General features: G+C 44.7%; 1 protein-coding gene across 5 annotated transcripts in view; it reads left to right on the top strand.

Moving 5' to 3' along the window:
* The window catches only part of LOC122564320 (androgen-dependent TFPI-regulating protein-like), a 225,223-nt gene that overhangs the window by 61,411 nt on the left and 149,340 nt on the right, over positions 1–14,472 (top strand). For 4 of the 5 annotated variants that reach the window (XM_087978660.1, XM_043719031.2, XM_043719029.2 and 1 more), the window contains one exon: positions 12,224–12,325. The exons of the other annotated variant lie outside the window; for it this stretch is intronic. In XM_087978660.1, coding sequence (XP_087834786.1) covers positions 12,224–12,325 — 102 coding nt within the window. The remainder of the gene's footprint in view (positions 1–12,223; positions 12,326–14,472) is intronic. 5 annotated transcript variants of the gene reach the window in all.

Below are 14,472 nucleotides of genomic sequence, written 5' to 3'. Positions count from 1 at the left end.
GTTGGGGCTGAGGGGAAGGTAGTTGACAGTGCAGTAGGTGGATGGAAGTGGGGGTAAAGGTGATAAGTCAGAGAGGAGGATGGAGTGGATAGGTGGGAAGGAAGATTGATGGGTGGGGCAGGTCATGAGGGCAGCACTGAGCTGCAAGGTTGGAACTGGGGTAAGGTGGGGGGAGAGGAAATGAGAAAACTGGTGAAATCCACATTGATGCCATGGGGTTGAAGGGTTCCGAGGTGGAAGATGAAGTGTTCTTCCTCCAGGCATCAAGTAGTAAGGGAGTGGCGATGGAGGAGGCCCAGGACCTGCAGGAGACCATAAGCCCTTTATCAGGAATGACAAGACAGAACACAGGAAGCGATAGAGTGCTTTGTGCAAACATTACAATCTCTCGATATCGGCGAAACCAAAGAGCTGGTCATTGACTTCAGGAAGCGAGGAGGAGGGAATGTGCACCACCCTCCCGCCCATTTACAGAGCTGAGGTAGAGAGGGTCGAGCAATCTGTCCTGGGCCATGCACGTTGATGGGACAGTCAAGAAGGCACAAATTCGCCTCTTCTTCCTCTGGAGGCTCAGGAAATTCAGCCTGTCCACGAGGACCTTCACTCACTTTTACAGATCCACCAGAGAAAATGTTCTATCTGGATGAATCACGGCTTAGAGTCTTGCAGCATAAAGACAGGCCCTTTGGCCCAAACAGGTCCGTGCTAACCGAAATGTCCATCCACACTAACCCCACTTCCCCACACTTAGTCCATATCCTTCTAGACCTTGAGGTGTCAACCGTTCTGCCCAGGACTACGGTAAGAGACTACAGAGAGTTGTGGACACAGCCCAGACCATCCCGCAAGCCACAGACTCCATCTACACTTTCCGCTGCCTCAGGAAAGCAGCCAACATCATCAAAGACTCCTCCCACTCCAGTTATAACCTCTTCCAACCTTTTCCGTCAGGCAGAAGATACAACAGCTTAAACGCACGTCCCAACAAGTTCAGGAATAGCTTCTTCCCCATTGTTATCCAACTTCGGAATGGACCTCCCAAAATCTAATGTTGATCTCGTTTTTTGCGCACCTTCTCTGCAGGGGTAACGTAGTATGTGTGTGTGTATGTATATGTGTATGTAATATATGTATATGTTTTATTTTTATATATATAGTGTGTATATACACATACCTATGTTATTCGTAACCTATGTGTGCCCCGTGGCTGAACACTTTAACTCCCCCTCCCACTCCGCCAAGGACATGCAGGTCCTTGGCCTCCTCCATCGCTAGACCCTGGCCACACGACGCCTGGAGGAAGAGCGCCTCATCTTCCGCCTAGGAACCCTCCAACCACACGGGATGAATGTAGATTTCTCCAGCTTTCTCATTTCCCCTCCCCCCACCTTATCTCAGTCCCAATCCCCGCATTCAGCACCGCCCTCTTGACCTGCAATCTTCTTCTCGACCTCTCCGGCCTATCACCCTCACCCTCCCCTCCTTCCACCTATCGTATTCCCAGTGCCCCTCCCCCAAATACATCCCCCCCCCCTCCAAAACCTTTTGTCTCAGCCCGCTTGGTACACCAGCCTCATTCCTGAAGAAAGGCTTATACCCGAAACATCGATTCTCCTGCCTCTCGGATGCTGCCTGACCTGCTGCGCTTTTCCAGCACCACACTTTTCAACTCTGGTCTCCAGCATCTGCAGTCCTCACTTTCTCCTATTCGTAACCTATGCCCGCTGGGCTAATGGTTTCATGACTGTTTCAAAAGGCTAAATTTTAGAGCGATGATGTATTTAATCCTAATCAACTAATATTCAAGATTCAAGTGGCAAATCTAATTCCAGCACGGCAGACTCAGTTATCTGAGTTCTGTAAAGGATCTCTGTGATAAGTGGTTCTCCTGAAAGAACTAGTATTAGACAATAGACATCAATTTGTGATTAAGGTTTTCAACACATTCACTTTGGTGACAGGGATTAGTTGAGTGAAAAGTTCTCCGTTGTATTCTCAGTTGAATAGGGAGGCAGATGAATCAGTCAAGACTTTGAAGTTACTGATGCGGAAGAACTCAGGAACAATGTTGAATAATGGGAACATGTCAGCAAAATTGTAAATGGGAAGGAAGTTAAAACCAGCCTCTGGTTTTAGAACATAATATCGCACTAATCATAATGTTTCAAAATCAGAAGAAAGTAAAACAATTGAGAAAAGCCATGGCAAAAAGCAACAGAGGGGGCACAACTCTGCAAAAAAACCCTGGTTCACCATCAAACTTGCTGACTAAGGCGGGATGATGCTAGACTGAAGAACAGACTTCTATATCACAGAAGCCAAACACCAACTCTCCGACACCACATGCTACCTCCCTCTTGCTCACAACCCAACCGCGACCCATCAGACCCAAATCCAAGACCCCGTTAATGCCCTCATTGCCTCTGGTGATCTTTTCTCCACTGCCTCCAAACTCATAGTCCCCCAGCCTTGAACTGCCCAGTTCTACCTGATCCCCAAGATCCACAAGCCTGACTACCCTGGCCAACCCATCGTCTCGGCATGGTCCTGCCCAACTGAACTCACTTCGTCCTACCTTGATTCCGTCCTCTCCCCATTAGTTCAGGCACTATGATACTAACCATGCCCTCCATATCCTCAAACACTTCAAGTTCCCTGGTCCACTGCGCTTTCTCTTCACTATGGATGTGCAGTACTTATACATGTCCATACCCCACAAGAATGGCCTCCAGGCTCTCTGTTTCTCGTCCCCAATAGTCCCATCCAGTCTCCCTCCACCAGTACCCTCCTCCGCCTCACCCAACTGATCCTCACCCTCAATAACTTTTCCTTTAACTCCTCCCATTTCCTCCAAATCCGGGGATGGCCATAGGTACCTAGATGGGTCCAGCTACACCTGCCTCTTTGTCGGCTATATTGAACAATCCCTCTTCAGTACCTACACAGGCACTGTACCCCAATTCTTCTGCCGTTACATCAATGACTGCATTGGTGCAGTGTCCTGCACCCAGGCTGAACTGGACCAGTTCATCGACTTCACCCACAATTTCCACCCTACCCTCAAGTTCACTTGGTCTATCTCGGACACCTCCCTCCCCTTTCTTGACCTCACCATTTCCATCTCCGGTGACAGTTTCCAGACGGATGTCTACTACAAACCTACAGACTTCCATAACTACCTGGATTATACCTCCTCCCACCCAGTATCCTGCAAGAATTCAACCCATACTTCCTCCATCTCTGCCGCATCTGCTCAGACAGGGAGACATTCCACTCGCGAGTATCCCAGATGTCCACCTATTTTGAACAACGTGCCTTTCCTCCCTCTGTATTTCCAGACAGCTCTCTGCTGCACCACCTCCATTCCCCATTCCACTGCCCTAACCTCCGCCCATGCATTTTAAAGACAGAGTCCCCTTTGTCCTCACCTACCACCCCACCAATCTCCACATCCAACACAGCATCCTTAAACACTTCCATCAATTCCAAATAGACCCCACCACGAAGAACATCTACCCCTCCCCATCCCTCTCTGCCTTCCGCAAGGACCGTTACCTTTGCCAATCCTTGGTTTGCGCCACTCTCCCCACCGAACCCCCTCGAACCCCCAGGTACCTTCCCCTGCAAATGGAAAAGATGCAAAACCTGCTGGTACACTACCTCCCTTACCTCCATTCAGGGCCCCCAAACAGACCTTCCAGGTGAGACAGAGGTTCACTTTCCTCTCTTCCAACCTAGTTTACTGCACAGGTGCTCCCGATGTGGTCTTCTCTACATCGGGGAGACTAAACGTAAACTAAGAGCACTAAGGGCATCTCAGCCGGGCCTGCAGGGGCCGACCTGATCTCCCAGTCACCGCCCATTTCAATTCCCCCAACCACTCTCTTTCCAACCTGACCGTACTTGGCTTCTTCCATTACCAAAACAAACCACAGTTCCTTTTGAAGGAACAACACCTTATCTTCCACTTGGGCTCCCTACAGCCTGGAGGACACAACATTGAGTTCTCCAATTTCAAATAACTTCCCTCCCCATTCCCTGACTCCTTTCCCAGTCCTTTCCTCCTCCTTCCACTTCCAGCCACCTACTGGACCAACCAGGTCCCACCATCTACTTGCCTTCACCTGTCCCCTTTTCACCACCCTATCCCTGCTACCCCCTTTATCTGTAGCTCCCCCCCAAATCCACCGCTAGTCCTGAAGAAAGGTTCACCCGAAACATTGACTTCTCCACCACCTGATGCTGCCTGGCCTCCTGCCTGTCTACTAAAGTACCAGATAAAGCATAGGTGTTCAATTCTTCTGGTATTTTGTCACTTTAGCATCTAATCCATTTTTGTCATTATTTCAGGTGAGTTTGTGGAACTGCCTGTCCATATATTTGTTATTTCTCCTTTATGTAGGCTCATTTCTCGTCTTGCCTATATTGCATTAAGATAGTGACTCCGTTTGCTCATGTGGATGGTGCACCTTAATTACCCTGTTGATTTGGTATCTTGAATACAGAATTTTGCCAATTAGCAGGCTTTCCTCTCATGCAGGATACATTGCACCATTTTGCCATACAAAACTTCACCAACTAAATATCCTTCTGCCAATTCCATGTTCCAGGTGTTTTGTGACCATAATAATGTTTTCCTTCAAGTGTGTGCAAGATTCCCCAGTAGCTACTGTTGTTTCTTAATACTTAGGCATTTTTAAATCTCTCCGCTATTTCAGCCACTTTCACAGACACACAGTTGGATTCTTGGGAACGAAGGATGCTTCTGAAGAACTTAATGACCACCTTTTGGAGCCCTCAAATTGAAATTGAGCATAACTATAACAGCAGCCATGCTGTCCAGGGAAAACCACTCCAGCCTATTCAGCCTCTTCCTACAACTCAAACCCTCCAACCCTGGCAACATGCTTGTAAGTCTTTTCTGAACCCTTTCAAGTTTCACATCATTCTTCCTATAGCAGGGAGACCAGAATTGCATGCAGTATTCCAAAAATGTCCTGTACAGCCACAACATGACCTCCCAATTGCTATACTCAATGCTCTGACCAGTAAAGGCAAGCATACCAAATGCCTTCTTCACTATCCTGTCTACCTGTGACTCAATGTTCAAAGAACTATGAACTGAACAAGGTCTCTTTGTTCAGCAACACTCCCCAGGACCTTCCCATTAAGTGTATAAGTCCTGCTCTGATTTGCCTTTCCAAAATGCAGCACCTCACATTTATCTAAATTTAACTCCATCTCCCACTCCTCAACCCATTGTCCCATCTGATCAATATCCCGTTGTTCTCTGAGGTAACCCTTTTCGCTGTCCACTATACCTCCAATTTTGGTGTCATCTACAAACTTACTAACTATACCTCCTGTGTTCACATCTAAATAATTTATGTAAATGGTGAAAAGCAGTTGACCTAGCATGAATCCTTGTGGCACACCACTGGTCACAGGCCTCCGGTCTGAAAAGCAACCCTTCACCACCACCCTTTGTCCTCTACCTTCAAATCAATTCTGTATCCAAATGGCTAGTTGTCCCTGTATTTCATGTGATGTAACCAAGTCTGGATCCTCTGCTGGCTGGGCCTAGATCTGCTGCTGCTGCCTGGACCTACCCAGCTCTGCTGCTGCTCTGGCCGGAGCAGCCCTGAGCTTACTACTGCTACCTGGACCTAGCTGAGCTGATGCTGCTGACTGAGCCCCTGATTATGCTGCTTTTGCTGCCATTGCCTAGGCCTTGCTAGCTACTACCACTGCCTGGGACTCCCACCTCTGTTGCTGCTGTCTGGGCCCAGCCTCAGTCTCCATCCAAGGACTGTTATTGTTGCCTTGTGCCTTCCTGTAACCTGTTCACCTGAGAACTGTTGCTGCTGCCCAGCAATTGACTTCCTGCAGCATTAGTCTTCCCCCACCCCACTCCCTCCCGTGGTGACATGGCTAGCCTCAAGGTAGCAGGGCCTAGCCATACCTATGCTGGGTCAGCCATGACCTTCAGCCTGGCTCCTCCAGCCTCAGCTGTGACCCATCCCCTTTAGGCCCCTTACAAAAGACCTAAGGGTTAAGGCCTATCCCCATCCGATAGGACCATTGAGACCTGCAGCAGGGCCATGGTTGGCATTATTGGCCCACTAGCCATTGTTGCTGCAGCCAAAAAGTATGGGAAGGCCAATTACATTCTGCGGTCTGAGCAGTCAGTACCCCTACCCGTGGAGAGGAGCCCCACTGGGGGTGGTACATTTCTGCCTGTTGATCCTCTGGAGGTCACAGCCCAGAGGATTGTGATTTTCAATGTCCTGCCCTTTCTTGATAGTGAGCTTCTCCTCCCCCATCTGGTCAAATCTGGTCAGGTGTCAGACCGCTCCCGCTTGGACTAAAGGACCCTGCTCTTAAGTACGTCTCCTCTTCCAGTGCCGGGTGTTAATTTGCTTGGCCTGGAAGAAGGTGACCAAGGCACCGTGATCCACGAGGGTGCGGCCTACCACATCTTCTGGTCGGCAGACAGTGAGCGGTGCCACCTCTGCTGAGAGGTGGAACATGTAAGGGGCAACTGCCCCACCCTGAAGACTGCCCAGCGGCCATATTGACACTGCCTCACATGCACCTCTCCCCCCAAAGCAACACAGGGTACTCCGCATGTGAAGTCCAAGCAGAGTTTGCTATCACTGTGGCCTCTGACGGGGAGGGGAGTGGGCATCCGGCTGGAAGGAAGGTGCGGGGGAAAGGTGTTTAGAGGCTACCCCATGGATGTGCCTACCCACACCCCGATCACATTTACTCCATCACTCCCTCCCTCAAAGTCAGAACCGCAGGCCACCCCACTCTGGTGCGATAATGCCGTGCCAGCATTGTCCCGGCATGAGAACCCCCGACCTCCAAAACCCCAACACTGTTCCCGAACACCCTCGCCCTTGGGAGCTCCATGCCCGACCCTGACCCAACTCCCCAGACCTCAGGAGCTCCACTGCTGGCCCCTGCATGTGAAAAATAGGCACATGCTTGTGAAAAATAGATCCACTTTGGATCATTTGTGACAACAAAGCTCACTTCATTCAATTCAATTCAATTCACCTGCCAATAGTCAACTCCTGGTTTAAAAGTTTCCAAGTAAATCAGGATATTGCAGACATACACAGGGAGAAGGCCATCAGTGTTCAGTACATTGTAAATGAGCAGCAATGATGACAATTTGTTTCTGATTGGGAAGGCAAGTGATCAGATATCTTTTCCATGGTCCGTTAACACGTAGATAATTTCCACTCAGCTGACAGGTCAATGACCTCTCCTCAAAACACAGGGCCCTCACCCTAGCTGACCTAAATCTCAAAAGGGCCTTTCTGAACATTCACTTTTCACATGAGTCCGAGTCACCTGCCTCAACCGTTAATTTGACATGATTCTTTATTGTCATATGTATCTGAGCACAGAGAAAAGTTTTGTTTTGTGTGCAGTACAGACAGATCATAGGTGTTTAGACAGAGGGAGGCACACAGGAGGTGCACAAAAACAAGATCAACGTTAGATTTGAACTTAAGTCCATTCCACAGTCTAATCACAGCGGGGAAGAAGCTGTCCCTGAACCTGTTGGTGTCTGTGTTTAAGCTTCTGTATTTTCTACCTGATGAAAGAGAACACAGCCTGGCCTCAGATGCCACGTTTAAAGAAGTTAGGTTCATGAAGTCAAGACTTTTCCCAACTCTCTGCACTCGAAGTGAGGATGAAGATCCAGGCATAATATTTAATTGTTGGCACTTCATCAATAGAAATAATGACGCTAGTAGCCTCTTTGGTTTGCTACAGGCTTTCCAGCCCTGATGAGCAGAATCACAATCAAAGTTATTTCTGACTCTGAGTTCACCCAAAATATTCAGTTGAGACTTTCTTAAGAAGTTACATTGTGATTAACACTTGTTACATTTAATGGCTATCATTCCCAGAAAATCAACATTTCAATGTCTGATGTAAGATCACTTCAACTTTATTTAAGTTTGATCACTAGGTTACAAGCACGGTTTAATTTTATTCCATGTTCCAAGCTTCTTTGAGCAATTTCTTTCTCAACTGAGTGTCATTAAAAGTCAACCTCAAGGTATGTAACACATTCCAAAGAAATGTTGATTAACCAATTCAGAAATCTGTTGGCTGTATTTTACCAGTACGCATCATTTCAAGGCAACCAAGTAATTTTAAACATAAAAAAGAGCTGGGTTTCTTCCCAAGTGGTGTGTTAGCTTCTGGACGGGAAAAGATGAAAAGTGATGGCAGTACTATACTGAAGGTTTACAATTAAACCTTTGTAGAATTCTGACAGTCAACATGGTCCCAGAAGATTAAACTCATTTCTTCAGGAGGTAAGATAAAAACGTAATACCTGTTTCTGGCAGATGCCAAGTTTCCAGTGGCCTTTTAAAAGTGAAATTGCTGAGACACGCTGCAGGACCACAAATTGAGTATTCATCTTTTGTTTGGAATTAGAGCTGTTTGAGCATTGGGAGAACGAGGTGGAGGTGTGTTCAGTCTGTCTTGAAACAAGAAAAAACAAAATATGATGTTAGCTTTCTGCTTACCAGGAAGGAATAGAATTAGAGACTAGGTGTAACAGATCTAAATACTGTAGAGATGTTGAAGATTCTATTACAATTTATGAACAGGGTTTACAAAAAAGATATCTTGTTTGAAGAATACAAGGTATTGTCAATATTTGATCAATTGAATATGGTGGATAATTAGTCCATGGAGGTGTTTATCATGTAATTTGAGAAGTTCTGTAAAACTAAAGAAATTTGATTTAGAAGTTCTGGAGTAAGTGCTAGTATTTAAACTATTAGATTGTGCTCAAATCTCACTCACAGACCTTTGGGTTTGGCCTGTGTTCAAATTCACTGTTCTGACTTTCCTCTTGAACAAGTGTCTGCTGCTCTCAAACAATGAGGGACAATAATTTCCATCCACTTATCAAGGACAGTTTGGGGGTTCTGCATCAATGCAGAGAATGAAAGACTCTCAAATTCAAACGGTACTTTGTTGTAAGCGTCCATATAAGATTTGAATTGCTGAAAGATATTTTGCAAAGGTGTCATACCTTTAACAGATTTCTGAATCAAGGAAAAATGAAGGATTCGGGTGATAGCCAACGATAAGTGGCATCCATGGGAAATAGGAAATTGATGTTTCCAGTTTGACTCTACATATCACAATGTCAAAAATTGTCCAAAGATAAGGAGTCAAGTACTTAAAGGAACTCATGAAACATACAGTTCTGAGGGTGAATATGATAAGGATAAATAGAGAGGCAGGGCTTAAGATTTCAAACTAGAAAAAACCTGAGCGGGGAGAACTGGCCACTTCCTTGCCATTGTTAAACTAGATACTTTGACACCTATGCCTTTACGACCTCTCTTGAAACAAATCAAAATCAAAATAACCTTGTTAAAGTGACAGCATTGTCACCTAATCCCTCAGGACATATCCTGCATGTGATAGTGAGATGAACAGGTTTGTGAGACATGGTGACAGAGTTAGACTCTATGATGCCCTGATGAGTCTGAGGTTGCAGTGAGAAGATGGTGGCAGAGTTGAGGAGATTGTTCATTTTCAGTTTCTTTCATGTTTGCATGTATTACTGACTCTTCAGGTTGCCTAAGACAGACTTCTTTCAGCCATCACAAAGGAAGACTCCCGATCTGACAAAGCTGATCTGCAACATGACGCATCATTAAAGTGTGCAGTCATCTTTTGTCAAATTGGAGAAATCTCTGGGAGTGGGTGAGATATGCAAGTGGTTTGGGACTGATGACTATAAGTGACTGACGTGTTGTATTGAGAGAAGAGATGCTCAGATGACTTTTAAATATGGTGCCAGAGCCTTCAACAGGCCCTTGTAGAGGCAAGGATTTGTGCCCATCAGTTACATGTGATTCTCTATTTAACTCTATTGTTTGCATACAAAGTTATCTGAAACTCAATTGATTGCATGAGGAAGTGCACTATGGACCATGGCAAAATTGAAGGCACCAAGAAGCCATTGCCATGTTTTAACTCCAAAATGAAAAATCCTGGACGGTTAGGATGGATGTGAGACCCTATCTGCTGAGGTCCCATTTAACTCCCATGATCTCTGTCCTACTGATCCTACTGAGCCATTGTACCACCCCATTACACATCTCACTCTCTTTCCCAAATCCTTCCAAGTGATTACTGCTGTAACAGTTTTACCAGTCTACTTACCATGATCTCAGCTCTTTTTAATTTGAGGAGAATGCGATTTTAAGTCCTCCACAGAAATTTTTGGATTCTGTTGGACAGAATGAGAATTGTCTAATCATTCAGTTCTTTATTCAGGCTGTCATTTGTATCTATTAATGATCATGCTATCTCTGGTCAGCCAAACATGGTTGCCATGGTTGATGGTTGCTTCTTCAGTGTAGAAGGTTGTTCTGATATTGGACCCATGGGTGTGGCATTAGTCTAAGCACTTGATCATGACAAGCTTGATCATGAATTCACACTGGATCAAGGTCTGGTTTTCTACGTGTTCTATGGTGCTTGTTGTGGTGTCACCTTTGATTAGAACAGGACCATTCGTGTTATTCCCTCACCTTCTTCATGCCCTCTGTTTGTAGATGCAACTTGAGTGTATGTGGAAGAATGGAAATAGAGATTTCAACCTTCTTCCCATTTGGAGCAAACTATTTTGAAGTGGGGTTGCATAGCAATCGAAGCGTGTAAGATAAAGGTCATTGCTCTCTGACAGAAAACGCCTTGACCCTTTGCAGTCTGGTTTCGGCTTCACTATCAGCCTGTGGATATCTTGGTGAACTAGTAATCTGGTGAAAATCAATATGATACTGTGAATTCCGTGAAATGCTTGACAGCAAATTGTGGCTCCTTTTGTTAAATGACAAGGACTGGGATTCCTTTTGTGTGAATGTTTCTTTCAGTAATGTTCCAGGCAGGTGATTACAAGTGACCCTATAGGTCCTAATAGGGAGCTGTGGATTGCAGGAGGAAGGGACTGCAAGAGTGAATGGAAGCTATGATGACGGGGAGGCTCACTGTGGTCCTTAATTAGCCATTTCAGTGCTGCAAATGAAGTCAGGTCAACTATGGGCCTTCCCATCTGGAATTTGATTTTAGCGGAAGCAGGACAGTGATGGGTATTAGGTAAGCCACCATCTAATTCAATGACCTTCCCCCCGGAAGTTTGTACCAGCCCTTTTTTTTCCTAATTGCAGCATCTAATTTGTAACACCAAAATTCAATATTATGCGTTCAGGTAAGGAACACACATAGCAGGTTCACATAGGAACTAGAAGGACATTCCTGATAAACAGCCTATGCTTGAAACATCGATTTTCCTGCTTCTCGGATGCTACCTGACCTGCTGTGCTTTTCCAGCGCTGCACGTTTTGACTCTGATCTCCAACATCTGCAGTCCTCACTTTCTCCTTTATATGGCAGGTATCTCTGAATATCTGAAAACGTTTCTAAATTAATTAATTACTTTTGAAGTGAAGTGACTTTTGTTGTTGAGCAAATGGGAATGATACCTTATCAGTAAAGGACAAATCACTGAACAGTCAAATAGGCTGCTTTCGATTGGTGTTGGACTGTGTACCTGGAAGATTAAGAGAACTCTGCCATTAGTACTTCTATAGCTGGTTTTCATAGAATCTCTACATTGTGGATACAGGCCATTCAACCCAACAAGTGTGCACTAACCCTCTGAAGAGTAACCTACCCAGACCCATTCCCTTACCCTAATACTCTACATTTATCCCTGACTAACGCACCTAACCTATACATTCCTGAACATTATGGGCAATTTCCCATGGCCAATTCACCTACCCTGCACATCTTTGGATCGTGAGAGGAAACTGGAGCACCCGGAGGAAAGCCTGGGAGAATGTGCATATTTCACACAGGCAGCTGCCTGAGGTTGGAATTGAACCCAGGTCCTTTGCATTATGAGGCAACAGTGCTAACCACTGAGTCACTGTGCCGCCCAAGCTGTCAGAAGCCACAGATCAGTGTAACGTATGCACACTTTTATCTTAGACTTAATTCTAATTTTAATTCTACTTCTTAATTTGCATTTCTAAAAATCCAATTGAATAGTTAAATGACTCTATTGCAACTTCTAATTGAATAGCTTCTGGTTTAACTGAATTAATGTTAGCAACTATTATAACTTGGCTTCTGTATTGTTAATTTTTAATATGACCTTTTTCAGTTCGTTGTCACATCCTTTTGGCTTTTGTTCACGTATGACAGAGCACTGGTATACCCTGAAGATCTTGATGCATTCATTCCTCTATGGCTGAACCATGCCGTGGTAAGTGCACAAATATGCACAATTCAAGTCCCTCAGGATAGATAGAAAAATTAGAGCATATGGGCTAGGTGGTACTATATTGTTTGGATTAATAAATGACTAGTAGAAAACAGTAGGAATAAATGGGTCATTCTCTCGTTGCCAGACTTTGACTAATGGGATATAACAAGGATCACTACTTGGGCCACAGCTGTTCACAATATATTTAAAGTTGGGGATCGAAAATAATAGTTTCAAATTTGGGGGTGATACAAGGTTAAGTTGGAATGGATATTGCGGGGAAGCTAAAAAACCGCTTCAGGAGGATTTGAACAGGCTTAGTGAATGAGTAAGAATGTGACAGATGGAATATAACATTGAAAAATGTGAGGCTAACTACTTCAGTGTGAGAAACAGACGTGCAGAATATTTCTTTAATGGTAAGAGGTTGGAAAGTGTGAATGTACAAAGAGACCTAGATGTCCTTGTTAACAAGTCATTGAAGGCTAACATGCAAGTATAGAAAGCTATTAGGAAGGCTAGTGGAATCTTTATCTTTATTGGAAGAGGATTTGAGTACAGGAGCTTGATTAGACTTCATCTGGAGTAGTGTGTGCAATTTTGATCTCATTATTTAAGGAAAGATATTATTGCCATAGAGGCAATGCAACAAAGCTTCACCAGACTCTTTTCCAAGGGGTTGGTGGGACTCCATTAACAAAAGAGATTGGACAAACTTGACCTGTAATCCCTCGAGCTGTGAAGAATGATCTCGTGATGCCAAGAAAATATATAAAAGGGCAGACATGATAGATACATATAAAATGTTCCCCTGACTGAGGAGGCTAGAACCAGATGCACAATTAAAAAGTAAGGAGTCTGACATGAGGAGAATGTTTTTAATCAGAGGTTTGTAAACCTTTGGAATTCTCTACCACAGATAGGTCATACAATTTCTATAGTATAGGAATAGGCCATTCAGCCCAGCGAGTCCACACCAATCCTCCAAAGAACATCCCAACCAGACACATAGTCCCACTTTGTTTCCTTTGGCTCATCCACCTAACGTGCACATCCTAGGACACTATGGGTTGTTTAGCATGGCCAGTCCACCTAACCTACGTATCTTTGGACTATGGGAGGAAACCAGAGCACCTGGAGGAACTCCACACAGACACTGGGAGAATGTACAAACTTCACACAGACAGTTGTCTGAGGTGAGAATTGAACCTGGTTCCCTAGTGCTGTGAGGCAGCAGTGCTAGCCACTGAGCCACTGTGCCACCATTGTAATGAACCACTAGATATTTATTTATTTTATCTGTAGACAGGCAATGAGTGTTATTAATCCATGTGTTTAAGTTTTACATGATAGAAACAGGCAATACTCAGTAGGTCAGCCACTAGCTGCAGAAAAAGAGTTAACAGGCCAGACATTTGCAACGCGTCAAGACCTACACACATTTTATACTCTGGACTCTGCAAACACGCCTCCATTATGGAATTCCCTGTCTGCTTCTTCCCAGCTGGGTGGATGAGTGCAGGCATGAGTCAAGAAATTGCCAGCTCTGGAGGCAGGGTGAAAGCAGAAATGGAGCTGTGTAAGACCTGCAAGCTAGAGATCTGACTTCTGTTTACTGGGGCATTGCTAATTGTAATCATGGCCAAACCCTCACTTCCTCTCACACCCACATGCACACCTGTACCCCCTTATATCCCTTATTCCCCTTCCAAGCCATCATCTATCCTCATCACCTAATGTCCACTTTATACAGAACAGGCATAATACTCTTTTCTAGGAATCCCCTTGAGGGTCACTAATAGTTTTTGGTGGTACTTTTACATTCTCACTAACTTCTTTATAAGGAACAACAGTCGTGTAGTAATATTATTTTCTGTATTTGTGTTGTTGCATGAGACATTTAGACTTACAAAGAAATAGAATAAGATCACATTAATATCCTCAATAATTAACCATTTAAATTTAAAGCTACAACACAAGGAAAGCATTTATTTCCTAGGCACCACATTTGAATTCGCACAATATAATACGTATAAGTTAGCAACAATTTTTTGTTTCCAAAATCATTAACATGCACATCTACACACAAAAAGCTAACAGCTTAGACACTCATTGGAGATTAGTGTGGTCACAGCTAATGTGCTTCC

This window comes from Chiloscyllium plagiosum, unplaced genomic scaffold (assembly GCF_037043375.1).
Source record: "Chiloscyllium plagiosum isolate Xiang-an unplaced genomic scaffold, Cpla_swu_hap1 HiC_scaffold_34, whole genome shotgun sequence".
Classification (NCBI taxonomy): Eukaryota; Metazoa; Chordata; class Chondrichthyes; order Orectolobiformes; family Hemiscylliidae; genus Chiloscyllium; species Chiloscyllium plagiosum.
Note: the sequence above shows the minus strand (reverse complement) of the source record. Positions and strands in the feature narration are given on the sequence as shown.